This window comes from Caretta caretta, chromosome 8 (genome assembly GCF_965140235.1).
Source record: "Caretta caretta isolate rCarCar2 chromosome 8, rCarCar1.hap1, whole genome shotgun sequence".
In the NCBI taxonomy this organism is placed as follows: Eukaryota; Metazoa; Chordata; order Testudines; family Cheloniidae; genus Caretta; species Caretta caretta.
This window is the reverse complement of record NC_134213.1, coordinates 96624810-96638894: the sequence shown is the minus strand read 5'-3', so window position 1 is coordinate 96638894 and position 14085 is coordinate 96624810. Positions and strand designations below refer to the sequence as shown.

At 46.2% G+C, this 14085-nt stretch overlaps 1 protein-coding gene and 1 long non-coding RNA gene across 3 annotated transcripts in view; one reads left to right on the top strand and one right to left on the bottom strand.

Moving 5' to 3' along the window:
• The window catches only part of LOC142073126 (cytokine receptor-like factor 1), a 12816-nt gene extending 1678 nt beyond the window's left edge, over positions 1-11138 (top strand). For both annotated transcript variants that reach the window (XM_075131982.1, XM_075131983.1), the window contains exons 2-6: positions 1429-1507; positions 3034-3154; positions 3935-4095; positions 8565-8713; positions 10752-11138. In XM_075131982.1, coding sequence (XP_074988083.1) covers positions 1429-1507; positions 3034-3154; positions 3935-4095; positions 8565-8713; positions 10752-10937 — 696 coding nt within the window. In that variant the 3' untranslated portion in view covers positions 10938-11138. The remainder of the gene's footprint in view (positions 1-1428; positions 1508-3033; positions 3155-3934; positions 4096-8564; positions 8714-10751) is intronic.
• Positions 1-14085, bottom strand: part of LOC125640907 (uncharacterized) — a 27960-nt gene extending 13875 nt beyond the window's left edge. Inside the window, exon 1 of the long non-coding RNA XR_007357934.2 lies at positions 14032-14085. This is a non-coding gene — a long non-coding RNA (uncharacterized LOC125640907). The remainder of the gene's footprint in view (positions 1-14031) is intronic.

Sequence of the window (14085 nt, the reverse complement as noted above, 5' to 3'; positions counted from 1 at the left end):
ACTGCAGGAGTTTCTGTCTTTAAATCCTATGCTGTCAGACCACGAGGCAGTGCCTATGAGCTCTGTCAGTTAGACCAGATTATGGGATAATCCTTGCCAATTAGAAATTATTATATACAAACCAATAATCTCCATACATAGAGTACGCCTTGAATGGATAAACATCTAGTGCTATGAAGCTGTAAACATTAAAATGGCCAAGCAGTTTTCCCACAGGCCAATATTTATCTTAAGATGAATTTTCACTAGCCCAAATTCTAAACCCTTGCACTGCTTGGAACTGAGCAGGGAGGAGGCAGTGAGGGAGAAGCCCTGGGAGAGGGAAGGCCAATGTCACATGATTCCAGGGTCCCTGCCACATAAATAATGTGCTGCAACAGACCTGAGGCTTTGTCCAAAGCATGGGCTGAGCAGCACAGATGTCAGGATAAAAATCCCCTTTCCAGACTGCTCTGGGAAAGCCTGCTACAACCTGCTGGTTTTCTGGACAAGGTTGTTGCTAGCACAGCTTCAGCTCGAACACTGAGAGCACCTATGGGACAAGTCCAGCCAATCTGCTCTCATTTCCAATGATGAAATGATCCCAAGGCAGCAGCAGCTGGGTCACTGTACACATTAACCTGTGGAACTCATTGCTCACAGAGAACATAGCTAGCAATTAAAGAGAGGAAAACCCTGCACAGTATTTTATGTGCCTAACCATCCACCAAGGAACAGAGAGCTCTCTCCCCTGTGAACTCAATCCCCCCCTTTACTGTGAACCTCAGCACTGACGTGGCTGAACCTTAGCACTATTAGGAGGCTTCAGTTTTCTGCTCAATAAACATAACTCATGCTCCATTATCCTGTGTGTAGTCAGGGAGCGCCTTTCAGCTGGGCATCTCAATGCCTTGGAAGGCAATAATCAATGGTGCTCCCTACCACCCCAGTACCAGTACAACCATTTTTGAAGAAGGGTGACCAGAGCAATTATGGGGCTCCCCAAGGGCATATCACAAGTCATTCTTAGAGCTGGGAGCAGACCCTAGCAGTCCTAACTCCCAGGCCTCTGCTCTGACCAACAGGCCACAGTGTAAAGGGCCAGTTGCTCAAACAAAGAGAATGCCTCTCATAACCATAAGAGAGAGTCATCACCAACCACACTGGTTCTCCACCTAAGCCCCCGACAGGCGTCAGGGGGACGTCTGACCCATCCAATGTGTCAGCTACCTGTGAGTGAGCCACCAAACCCTAGCCGGTCCTTGAGTTTTTCTTTTCATGGATCATGTACCAAATCACAGAGGGGAGCAAGAAGCGCTTGCTTCTTCCAGTGCATGGTATCATCAGGAAGCTGAAGCCCTGGATGTTTAAAATAAGCTAGAGACAGATCTCTCAATATATCGTTGCATTTTTAATTGTCCATATGCTCAATCCATTATGTTTCTCCAGATGGCAGGGATGCTTAACTACTACTTCCTCATCTGGGCTGTAATAATGAGGATCTCTGGCAGGCACCTGGCACCGAAAGGTAAAATACAAGATCTATGCACCGTAAACTAAGAAGCAAAAGAGGGGTGAATTCACAGCTATTAGCCGTTGCTTGCAATTGAGATCAGTTTAATCATAGGGATGTGATCATTCTATTATTATTTGTATTGCAGCCACACCTCAGGATCCCAATGATAGACCCAGCCCCACAGTGCTAGGTGCTGCACAAACGCAGCCCTGCCCTGCCCCCGAAGAGCTTACAACATTGTGTCCGACGCTAAATCCCAGTGTGGGTAATATTCAGTGAAGTCTTGCTAGTGACAGAGGGCTTGATCCCAGCACAGGGCAGATATGGGGTGTTGTGTCTATAATCAGAAGGTGGAAAGCGATGAGCAGGCCAGACAGTGTGAGGAGACTGATCCTGGATGACATAAGCGCTGTGCAGCTGCCATGTTATCCTGCCTAACAGCAGGAGCAAAGCCAGAGTGGGAAACATGCAGGTCAGCAGCTCATTAGCATGATGGGTCATGCTTGGACCCAGGTCTCTGACCACAGCCTGCCCTGCGTGTGCATATAAGTAAAGGAGCAAGCACACCAAGGGCTTGGAGCTTGCTGCCCTGCAGTATTCTTAGTACTCAGCCTGACTTGCCTGGACACGTAGCTTCCATTTGCGCTGGAGTGCACCAACCTGCTGCATGATGGGCAAGGACTTGCAGGGTCAAAGCTACAAGAAAGGGTTCTGGGCAGTGGGAAGGCCAGGCAGATGGGGCTGGGTATTGGCCGCTGTTTCTGTTACCTGAGGTGCAAAGGGGGTCAGAGCTCCACAAATAGGTGTAAAATAGCAATATGTGTATCAAGATCCTGAGGCCTTAATCCAGGTGTTCACAGTCACTGGGGGAAGATAAACATAGCATGTATGTGCAGAGAGCCACATGGCTAAATAAAATACCTTTGTGGCTTTCATTGGCTTCCTCCTGCCCCAGATAGCAAATGCTACTTTTCCATTATATGGACCCAGGGCCTGCACAAAAATAAACACATCAAATACATAAAATGTTCGTTTTAAGTATAGCAGAAAAACAACCGGAGTGATACTTTTTTTGCACTCTTATCCATCAAGATAGGTAAACAGATGTTTGCTTCTAGAGTTAGAACAAAACAAACCCCATGTGGAGACTGTGCCTGCCAAGGTCCAGCCTGGAGCAAATTTTACAGCTAAATTATAAGCCCCTGAAAATAGTGTCTTAGAATTATCACTCCACGAGACACCTAACTAGAGGCTGGAGGGGAAGACAGCCTGGCTGTGATGAAGGCTAGGCAGAGACGATCTCCGGTTTAGGCTGTGTAAAAAGGCAACGTTCCCCCTGTGGGTATAGATGTATATTCGGGGGATATGCAAGATGAAGTGCAGTAAGATTATTGTGGCTTTTTTGAATGTTAACTCCTCCCTACGTAGAGCATTCTGAAGATTACCAGTAAGATGCTCCCTAGTTCCAGTGGCATAATGAAAATGGCCATTGATCTGTTTGATGATATATCACTCCATTCTCCCCTTGCACTCTCTAGGAGCTTCTTCCTCCTTACACCTGCGGTGCTTAGTGCTTTATCCAAAGTGCATGTCATGCCACTGGACTCCACAGGATGGTGCTGCATCCAATACAACATTCCACCTCAGCTATAAGAGGAGGTAAGTAAAACTGGGTGAAAACTTTGTCCCAGCTATGAAACACGAGCCTTGAATTACTGCATGTTTATGGGGACTCCACGGCATCCAGCAAAGGGGATGTAACTCTCTTCTTTTGACATTATATAATTCCCTGCACAGAGTTCCCCCTCTTTCCCTTTATTCTAATGTATTGTGAGTGGTGTGGGCTGCAGTATTTATTTTAGTAGCTGCACTGTACTGTCCCCTCAGATGGCGGGTGGGAATCAAAATAATTGTCTAAGTACCTTTCCACCCACAGAGATAAATTCTCCAGCATTGGCCTTCTTGGTGTTACTGCAGGTGTCTGGATTACTCCTTTAGAATGCTGTGGTTAGAAAGAAGTCACACCAGCTCTTGTTAAGTGTGTATCTAAATCACACACACTAATGCGATGGCCTTTGAGCTAGCTACTCTTTCAGCCTCTCCAGCAGCACAACGTGCGGCATACCTCGGCAAAAGGCGCTGGGGTGTTTGCAGCTGGACACACCAAGTGCACCTTTCCAAGCATCCGAATGGACGTCCCAGTGGTTGACAAAGCACATGCAGGTTCCATCAGCAGTGCGATGGGTTGAAAAATTAACTACCTAGAGATTTCCACATGCCTAAAGAGCAAACCCAGAAAAATCGCAGCTTTAAAAAGAAGCTGCCTTTGGGAACATGCCCAAAGTGCAGGGGACAGTGGGGTGGGAGGGCATCGTGTGTCTTCCTGCATAGAGATCTCTGGGTGGGACGGTCTCCTCACTCTTTGTTCACTTGGTTTAGGGGAGTAACAGAAGCCGAAGAATGCAAAGACTATGTCACCAGTGGCCCCAACTCCTGCTATTTCAGCCGCACCAACCTGTGCCTGTACTGGACCTATGAAATCTGGGTGGAAGCTGGGAACCAGATGTCAGAGAAGCTGATTGTTAACACTGAAGACATTGGTGTGTGGGGTGTGCGTGGCAGGGCGTGTTTGGGTGGTTGCTTCTTTGTTTAATCGTTTTTATGGTGGAGAGGAAATTAGAGCAAATATTCACATTTGTGTCCTGACCCTGAGCCCACTGGAGTTGACGGAGAGACTCTTAATGACATTAATAGGCTTGGATCAAGCTCTTAGAGCACAGGTAGGCAACCTACGGCACGCGTGCCAAAGGTGGCACGTGAGCTGATTTTCAGTGGCACTCACACTGCCCGGGTCCTGGTCGCCGGTCCGGGGGGCTCTACATTTTAATTTAATTTTAAATGAAGCTTCTTAAACATTTTTAAAACCTTATTTACTCTACATACAACCATAGTTTAGTTATATATTAAAGACTTATAGAAAGAGACCTTCTAAAAACGTTAATGTATTACTGGCATACTAACCTTAAATTAGAGTGAATAAATGAAGACTTGGCACACCACTTCTGAAAGGTTGCCGACCCCGGCCTGAGAGGAAGGTGTCATGCTCCAGTGGTCTTAGAATCATAGAATGTCAGGGTTGGAAGGGACCTCAGGAGTCACCTAGTCCAATCCCCTGCTCAAAGCAAAACCAATCCCCAATTTTTGCCCCAGGTCCCTAAATGGCCCCCTCAGGGATTGAACTCATAACCCTGGGTTTAGCAGGCCAATGCTCAAACCACTGAGGTGTCCCTCCCCCCTTAGTTGAGGACTGGGAGCCAGAAAAAATTGTGATATTGCTTCCCTCTGTGCCCATATGCAAACCAAACGTCCTGGGTCTGTTCCCCCATCTATCAAGTAGGAATAATACAACTTCACCTTGGTGTCGCAAGGGATAGTTATGACTGAAGCTTTCAAACGCCCTTTGTAGAGAATGCTGTTATTTAGGCCAGGGGCTGGCTATTCCTGACCAGGTAGGCCTTGTCTTCACTTGGACAAAAGGTGTTTTTACCATGCGTTAGCTAAGCCATCATAATTAACATGAGTTAAAATCTTGGGGCGTACAAGCCAGTTTTCAGTTTTCACATCTTAGCAGGTCAAACCTCAGCATGCTAACGTGTGAAAACTACCAACTGCCTTGTCCGTGGTGGGGTTTTAATACATGCTAACTAACACATGGTAAAACACCACTTTTTTTTCCTGGTGTGGACCCACGCCCAGTGTGAACACAACCCCCCCACAGGCGCACTCTCTGCTTTTAACATTCACAATGTGAACAAAAACCCAGGGAAGGTCAGATCCCAGTGTTGCTGCTCCTCTAATTATAAACAAAGGAGCTTCAGCCAACAGTGTAGCTCCAATGGTCTCTGGTGCTGAACAGGAGAGGGGGCATCGAGCCACGGGGCAAAGCCTCTGGGCCTCCCTTGTCTCATGTGATTCCATCCAGGGGCAGGTGCTGTGCAGACCCCTTCCTTACAGGGCTTTTTACACTTCGAGGCATCCCACTCGCTTTATCTTGGCCTTCACCCGGTATCTGCTCTCTCCCCATCCCTCTAGACAGCATGCTGCATTTAACACAGCCTCCCAATTCCTGCCCTGCTGCAGCTACGCTTTACTTTCTTATTTTCCCTTCCCCACAATGGTTCCCACAGCACAATTACTTTTTGGAGGGGAGGGGTTGGGACAAATGAGGATTACTGGCCCAGGAGTGCAATATCTCTAACTCTGTGCGGGTGCCATAAAACCTGCCCTGTTCCATTTCGATGCAGCGTGGTTCTTGCAGCGTGAATGTGCTGTTTGCCACTGGCTCAGCTCTGCGCCCCTGCCTGTGAGCCGCTTCCCCTGAAATCGATGGGGAGCTACTCCCATGCAGCAGCAGCTCCAGAGTCGGAGAACCAGGCCCCTCCTCCTTGTGTTTAAGGCAGAACACAGAGATAGCAGGAAGTAAACTGATCAAGGAGTGTCCTGTGGAAGGGCCAGGATGAGTCAGATTTCAATTGGATGAGACTCTAGAAAGCCAGCATGTCATACCTGTGAGCTTAGAGCCTCTGAACATTCAGAGCAGGGCGATGTCTGATAAAGGTCCCTTCTGAACAGTGTCAGGGGACCGGGATCTAACGCAGCATGCCCCAACCACCTTGTAGATGGCTCTAAGCCAGGTCACTAGCCATGTCTTTTAAGGACTGAAACATGATTCTAATACGGATTGTTCTCATCTACACAGGCAAGACCCAGCAGTAATGAAATACAGCTGGGGCTCTGCTGTGTGCTAATCCAGTCCCCTGACACTGAGAAATGTGCTGCAGTGACAGGCCCATGACTAGAGCTGTTTCTTCCCATATTTTTTGTTTGGACAGCATGTTAACTCCCAAGCAGGGGGTGGGTGGCAGCTCCTGAATGTAATGGGCCTCCTTCAAGGGCAGTGGTGGTTAAAATGCTCCGACATTGCCTCCAGTTTCCCTCTCTCCCATCTCTTTGCTGCTAGCTTCTCCTCACTATAAACTGCCTTTTTTTCCCCTTTTTGTTCAGCCTACAGCAGCATGAACTACCCATCCCCCCAGCTGCAGAGTGAAACAGCTCAGCCTTTTCCTCCGCTGGTGGCTGTTGCTTGATTCAAGGCCAGGTTTGGGAGGGGGGGGGGGGAGAGAGAGAGCATGACACACACACAGAAACAGTGTATGATAGGAGTAGAGTTTTTTTCTCTCTCACACAGAGCAAATGTGCGATAGGAGTCTCTCTCTCTCACACACACAGTCTGTGAGTCGTCACACACACAAAGTGAGTGTGTGATAGGAGTCAAATCTCTCTCTCTCACACACACACAAACATACACAGAGCAAGTGTGTGATAGGAGCCTCTCTCTCACATACAGAGTCTGAGAGAGTCGTCACACACACAAAGTGAGTGTGCAATAGGAGTCAAATCTCTCTCTCTGTCTCTCTCTCTCTCACACACACACACACACAAACATACACAGAGCAAGTGTGCGATAGGAGCGGAGTCTTTCTTTTTGCCACAAGCCGGGACTGGACAACAGGATGGATTCCTCAAAAATTGCCCTGTTATGTTCCTTCCCACTGAAGCATCTGGCACCAGCCACTGCCTGGACTAGCTGGACCATTGTTGGTCCAGTTCTTATATGGATGTATGGCCATTCTTACATTTCCATCCAGGGACTGCCCTGGTTACTTCTGCACTGAGACCGGTTTGTCTTCCCGAAGGGAGGGGTTCTTTCTTCGGACACACAAATCTCTCCCCTCTGATCCCTCAGCAAACAGCCTCTTCCCTTCCTCGCTCCGGGAGGCAGCTCCAGAAACCAGCAACTGTAGAACACACTACAGCCGGAGGAGCAGGAAAATCACCTCCAGATTGAGAAGCACATAGAGTAGATTACTCTGTCATAATACTTCTCTGCCCTATTGTACCTAGAAGAATGACATTAAAGACTTTCTTCCCAGTGAGACTTACTCTTAGTAACATGGAGGGCTCTTGTCTATTGGCCAATGAGATTTCTCAGGATTTCCCCCACCCCACTTCCTCGAAGACTTTGGCCTGATTGAGAAAAGCAGCCTGATTCAGGAAAGCAGCACTTAAACATGGGCATTCCTGAATCGAGGGCTTTGCTTGGGGGAAGTGAAGTTATAGGCCCCTGTGCAGTTATGTAACTAAGAGCACTGGGGCCAGATTCTGGGAAGAGCTTGCTGAAGTCAATGTGGTTTGTGGTGCTCATCACCACCACTTGGGTTTTTTCGGTGGTTGGGCTTGGGAGGAGGGGAGTTCCTTTGGATCCCCATAAAACCTCAGGGCCAGTCTTGCACTGGCAGGACTCCTACATTGAGCAGTGATGCTGGCAGATATTTTAGGAACATCTGTTTCACAAGTGCTGCCCACTAAGACAGGATAGCACAGGGCAATTTTACTGCTAGTGGCCATGGGCTCCTGGTGAGAAGCTGTTATATTGGTTACTGTCAGCCAAAAGAAACTTTGGTTTGCTTTTAAATAACAAGACTCACAATGCTGGCTTTAGCCAAAATTCAAATGGGAGCTGCACTCCCTGTCCAGACTGCTGAGATTAATTACTCTTTGCTATGGGGAAGATACTAATAAATTTGTTTTAGTGATTTTCTCCTCTTGGGACGGGGGGCGGGGAGAGGGGGAATCTTCAAAAACAACTAAGTGACTTAGGTGCCAAGGCCCAGATCCTCAAAGGTATTTTGGCACCTAACGCTCATTGATTTCAGTCGTGCCTAAATACCTTGGAGGATCTGGGGCCTAGTCCCATTTTCAAAATGATGTAGGCACCTAAGTCTCATTGAAAACCTATGGGCCTTAGGCTCCGGAGTGTATAAGTCACTTGGAAATGGGACCTAGCCATCTCAATCACTCAGGAGCTTTCAAAAATTTTACCCTAGAGCATGAACAAACCACCGATCACACACATACACATGGGCATGTAGCCAACCCTCCGCCCATGTCCCCACAATGTGAGTTTAGCCCCTCCTTTCACCTTCTTCTCCCTTTTTTTTTTTAATAGCTAAAACTGAACCACCAGAGGGCCTGAAGGCCACTGGATTTGGTACCCACTTATCTGTAGAATGGGGGTACCCACCTGGTGTGGCAGCCTCCTATTTCCCACTGGTGTTTGAGCTTCAGTACCAAGAACAGGGGAGTGGCGAACGGGAGGTGAGTTACTTTTGCTTTCCTGGCCTTCCATGAGCTGCGTCTGTAATATAACAGGCGTGGGGCTTTCCTTACCAAAGCCCTGGGGAACCATGCCTGGTTTGCAAGGAACCTTGTGCCACAGAAGTCTGCACACTGCCTGGGAAACGCGAACGTGGGCTAGGGACTTTCAGAAGATGGGGTGTTCAACAGCAGCAGAGCAACTGTGTCACAAGTAAAACACAACAGTAAGCAATTGTGTCATCCCTGGTGTAGCTTCATGGACTTCACTGGGCTTACATCAGAGATGGCTCTGACCCTGTGGTCAGTATCCTAGGGTATGGACTTGTGAGCTCAGCATTTGACCATATGTAACACCGACAGACCCTGGTCGTTGGTGGGTGGGATCGAATCTGGGACCTCTGGAGCTAAATGCATGAGCCTTTACTGCATGAGCTAAAAGCCACGTGGCTCTTAGCTACGGCTCTAGAAGACAGGTTTCAGAGTAACAGCCGCGTTAGTCTGTCTTCGCAAAAAGAAAAGGAGGACTTGTGGCACCTTAGAGACTAACCAATTTACTTATTCATCTCTAAGTGGTCTCCGTGCCACTAGAGGGAACAGAACACCACAACCAGGAGGTGTCTGGGTTACACATACACTCTGGAAGAGCACTGAAAGTGACTGAAAAGAAATGCCCCTTTTAAGAAACAGTATAGCCATTGGCCAGGAGTGTGGACTAACAAGCCGAACCCTCTCTTATGTCTATGATTCTCTCAGAAGAAAAGACTACCCCAACTCAGGATCCAAACTTCATGGCCAGATTCTGTCCCGTTCCCACCCCTTTCTTCCCCTCTCCTACCCCTTTCGGCCCCCCTGGCAGCATCAAGGGCCAGTAAGCTGCCCTATCTGGGCAGCTAAAGATTCTTCCAGCATAGGGGAGTCCTTGGCTGGCACAGAGCCAGCATAACCAGCTCTGGGCCGTGTCTTCCTAGCCCCCCACCCTGCCCAATGTATGGAGGTGTCCCCGAGCATGCTTCCGGTATGGCTGGAGCATGCTGTGTTCTAGCACCCTCCGCTGGCATAACAGCCCCTCTTGAGTTATGACAAGCCAGTGTAGTTTTGAGCAGCCCTGCTAGAAACTGCGTGAGTCTTGGAGCCTGTAAGTGGGTGGAGCTCCACTGACTTATGCAGTGTTGGACAGATTCAGACATGCTGACCTGGGTTTTGTCCTAACTGGTCTTCGACAGTTTTGCCTGCAAATGCATTAGCTGTGGACACAACCAATGTGACAGCCACACTATAATAAAAATGGTTTCAAGAACAGTTCTGAGACCCCACAGAGTACGTGTAGGTTTCAGAGGAACAGCCGTGTTAGTCTGTATTCGCAAAAAGAAAAGGAGGACTTGTGGCACCTTAGAGACTAACCAATTTATTTGTAAGTGTAGATTTCCAAGTGCTTGCTCTATAAACTATATCGATATTTTACTTGCAGTATGTCATTTAGCCACTAGATGTCTCTGTGTGCTATACATTTCTAGATAGGTTGAGGTCCCTGGTAAACAAAGGAGACAAAGCTGAAACTCAGGCTGCATGGAAGTCTGTTTCCTTCTGTCTATAGATCGCAGTTGTTTTCTTTAATGAGTGCCTCCTCTTTAAGACAGACTGTGATTCCATATACCATGGAATATTCTAAACAATGGTTTTTGAGAATAAATAAAAATTTGTTTAAAAAGGAAACATATTTATTTAAACAGGTGAGTCCTTCCAGTGTGTGGTTTATTGGTCCAGGGTCCCAAGACCTCCTGCATTCTTCTCCTGGTGCTGACACTGATTTATTTTATGGCCTTGAGACAGTCACTTTGCTGTGCCTCAGTTTCCTTGTTGCGTGCATAACTTAATGTATGTAAAAATGCTTTAAAGATGCTGAGTGTTAAGTATTGTCATCTTTCTTCCTCTCAGTTATTTCTCCTAATTGAAGAATAAAGGGGGAAAGGAATTACTGTTGTTCTTGGGAAGTGAAATGAAAGTAATTTAAACAGCTTTTTCTCTTTCTCCATGTTAGCAAGAGCCTGATGTGGGTGAGCAGACCAGCTACTATGTTTATGATGTGAAGCCAGACACCGTGTACATCCTGGCGGTCCGCTGCAAGAACTCAGATGGGAAAGGCTTTTGGAGTGACTGGAGCACCCCAGTTACAGTCAATTCTGGCCAAGCCACAGCAAAACCAGTGCAATCTCAAGCACAGTGAAATAGAAGATTCACCACACAAGGCAATGGTTCATCTAGCCCAGCATGCTGCCTCTGGAAGTGACCTACACCGAGAGCTTTGTTAACAGCATCGCAGTAGACAGGGCGTGTAAATATTGGGTCCCAAGAGCAGATTTTTTTTTGTGATTCATTTTGTGAAAACTACTGCTTCTTATTAAGTAAAAGAAACCATAAAACCTAAGGTGCAGTCTGTATTATTGTTAGCTAGTAGGAAGGTGCTAACGCTCTGACTGTGCTTGGTCTGTAAATGCTGAGCTATTTGTGCGAGCTCGAGTTCCCAGCCCCAGTCCTAGCTGGGATTGCTTTACAAGCCAGAAGGCCTTACTGACAACCATAGAGTTGCAACTGGAGCTGGGAAAGGTATTCTTCACTTCCTGCAGCAACTCCCAGATTCCCTGTGATAAAATGATCAGGGTCCAGGGACGAAACAGTTAAGGCTGGTACGTGAGGCAGCAGCATTAAGTTTGAAAGTTAAAAACAACCCAAATTACACTGAAGGTTGTGTGGTTGTGCTTTCAGAGCCATTGTTTCAGGCTGCCTTCAGGCTTAGGGATAATTCTCAGCAGATACACATGGCTCACAGTTGGAAGATTATTATTATTATTACTTCTTCTTCTCCAACCATGAAAGCTAGAAACTTACCACTTTTAAAAAAGAAAGCTGAGATTCTGCAGAATCTAAATATACCGTGTAGGCCATATGAATATACCAAGTGGGCTCAGTGTTTGACACCTCTGCTTAAGAGAGAGCTAGGGTATCGTTTGTTTTTGTGACCGGGTTAGCTTGGAAACCTGGAATGTATAAAGCATTCCTGGAGGAAGAGAGAATGTGTGTCTCATAGCTCTCAACTCTTCAAGACCTGACTGTGTGACACTGGCCTTTAAAATGTGAGGCAAACCCAACAAATAGTAGGTGTAAGAACATAAAAGCCTAGTAAATTGCTACATTTATGTTGCACCTACAAACTAGAGATACATCCAATGCCATGCAGAGTCAGCCTCCTTTGGAGCAGAGTGTGGTAGATGATGTGCACACAGCGATGGACAGTTTATTTTGGCTAAGCTAAACCTTTACGGTCATGAAAAAGTGCCATGAGATCTATGCAGAGAATCTGTGGCTTCAGTTATCAGTGTTATCCAGAAGCCCCAAACACAATACATAAGAACAGTCATATTGGGTCATACCAAAGGTCCAGCTAGCCCAGTATCCTGTCTCCTGACAGTGGCCAGTCCCAGATGCCTCCAAGGGAATGAACAGATAATCAAGTGATTCATCCCCCCACAGCAAGTGACATGGTACTCAATTAATATCACTTAAAAGGAGGAAGGCCTAAGCTGACCACACTCAGCTTTCTACATAGATACTGATACAGCATAGACACCTTAATAACCAAGTGTCTTATGAGAGGCAGGGAAGTATTATGAACTGAGTTATGGAGAGATTAAAGTCACATATTTTTAGCTGACCCAGGAATGGAACCAAGGTTTTCAGAGTCAGGGCCCATTGCCTTAACCACAACATCATCCTTCCTGGGTTTCTAAGGAAAAGCTATATACTCCAACCCCACTATTCAACCCACCCTTCAGTTCATTAATGCATAAAGGTTTCAGCCACCCCTGTTTCATGATTTTCTATTTCTGATGTCAATACATTGCCATAGCAAGTCATGAGCGAACTCTAGGCACACGAGGGGCACAGGATCTAAAACAACAGACCTGTGCTGCATGGTGTAAGGTGCAGAGAGTGGATTAATACACAGAACCAATTCTCTGGGCCTGACAAAGTGCACGTTTGGCCGCACAGAAGGGAACAATTGGCCCAACTGACAAGTTTCACTTCAGTGATGAAGAAGTCAGCAAGTGACTGCTTTACCTACCAAGTAGTTCCAGATTGCTAATTGTTTGCACACCCTCAGATTGTCAACACACAATGCATTCCAGTTACCCCTCTTAGCTCCACTGCTCAGCCCAGAAAACCAAAAAAGTCACCATTATGGTGTCTCTAGAATACCGGAAAAAATGAAACGCATTTGCTGTTATTAATGAAAAATAAGAGCGTCACATCTCAAACAATGAATTGAAAGTTGTTGGCCAGCTACGATTAATTCAAAAATCCTTTATATCAGCAACATATTGGAGACGTTATAGTTAGTGAACAGCATAAATCTGGAGATCTATTTTTCAAAAACCAGCCCTCTCAGCCTTAAGTAATATCCTTTAATTCGCCATTTTATATTACAGTGGAAATAAGGATACAGAGGCCTTCTGTACCATTATTAACTCATCTCTGAAATATTCAGATCCTCTTAGCGCTGTAACCTCTTTCAGAAAGTGAATTTTTCAGAAAGTTATAAGGTAGGTGAAAACAGGGTCATCACTGAAACAGGTTTGTAACCTTAACTGTAACATTGACTACTGTGTAACTATGACAACATCATAGTGTGGTCACGTGCCAGGGAAAGACAACTCTTGGGGAGAACAAGAAATACCAAGAAGAGCTGCAGCATAAAATTTTAAAAAGAAGACTCTTTCTGTATGGGTTGGAGTTAGGGCTAGGTTTTGGATAGTTTAGTTTAGCCTGAGGTATTCAAGTGTTCACAACCCACAAATGCGACCAAACTTTTGGAAATATTCAGCTCCCATTTAGGCACGCAGGCCACGGGTGGGTCATTAATGTGCTAGGATCATTTGAAAATTTAGCCCATACTGTATGACTAATTAATTATTTTAATGAGGTGCAGCATTTCCCATTGTTATCTCCACCACTAGTGTTTTTGAAACCATGAAGATATGTACATGCAGTTCTGAGTTAATATTTGTATCGGACCAACTTCTGCTGGTGGAAGAGACAAGCTTTAGAGCTTCACAGAGGAGATCTTCTACAGATCTGGAGAGAGTAACCAGAGCATAACAGCTAAATACAAGGTGAAACACACTGCTAAGCATAAGGGGTTAAACATGTTATAAGAAATCACTTAAAATGAAGAGGGTAGTTAACACCTCTGCAGTCATAGGACAAAAGAGGGTTAGCAGAACTGCAAACAACACATATTATACAGTCAGAAATAGCGGTACCTGCAGTCTGTACACAGAAGCAGATCCAGTTACATCTTTTCTGTTTGGTGTTCC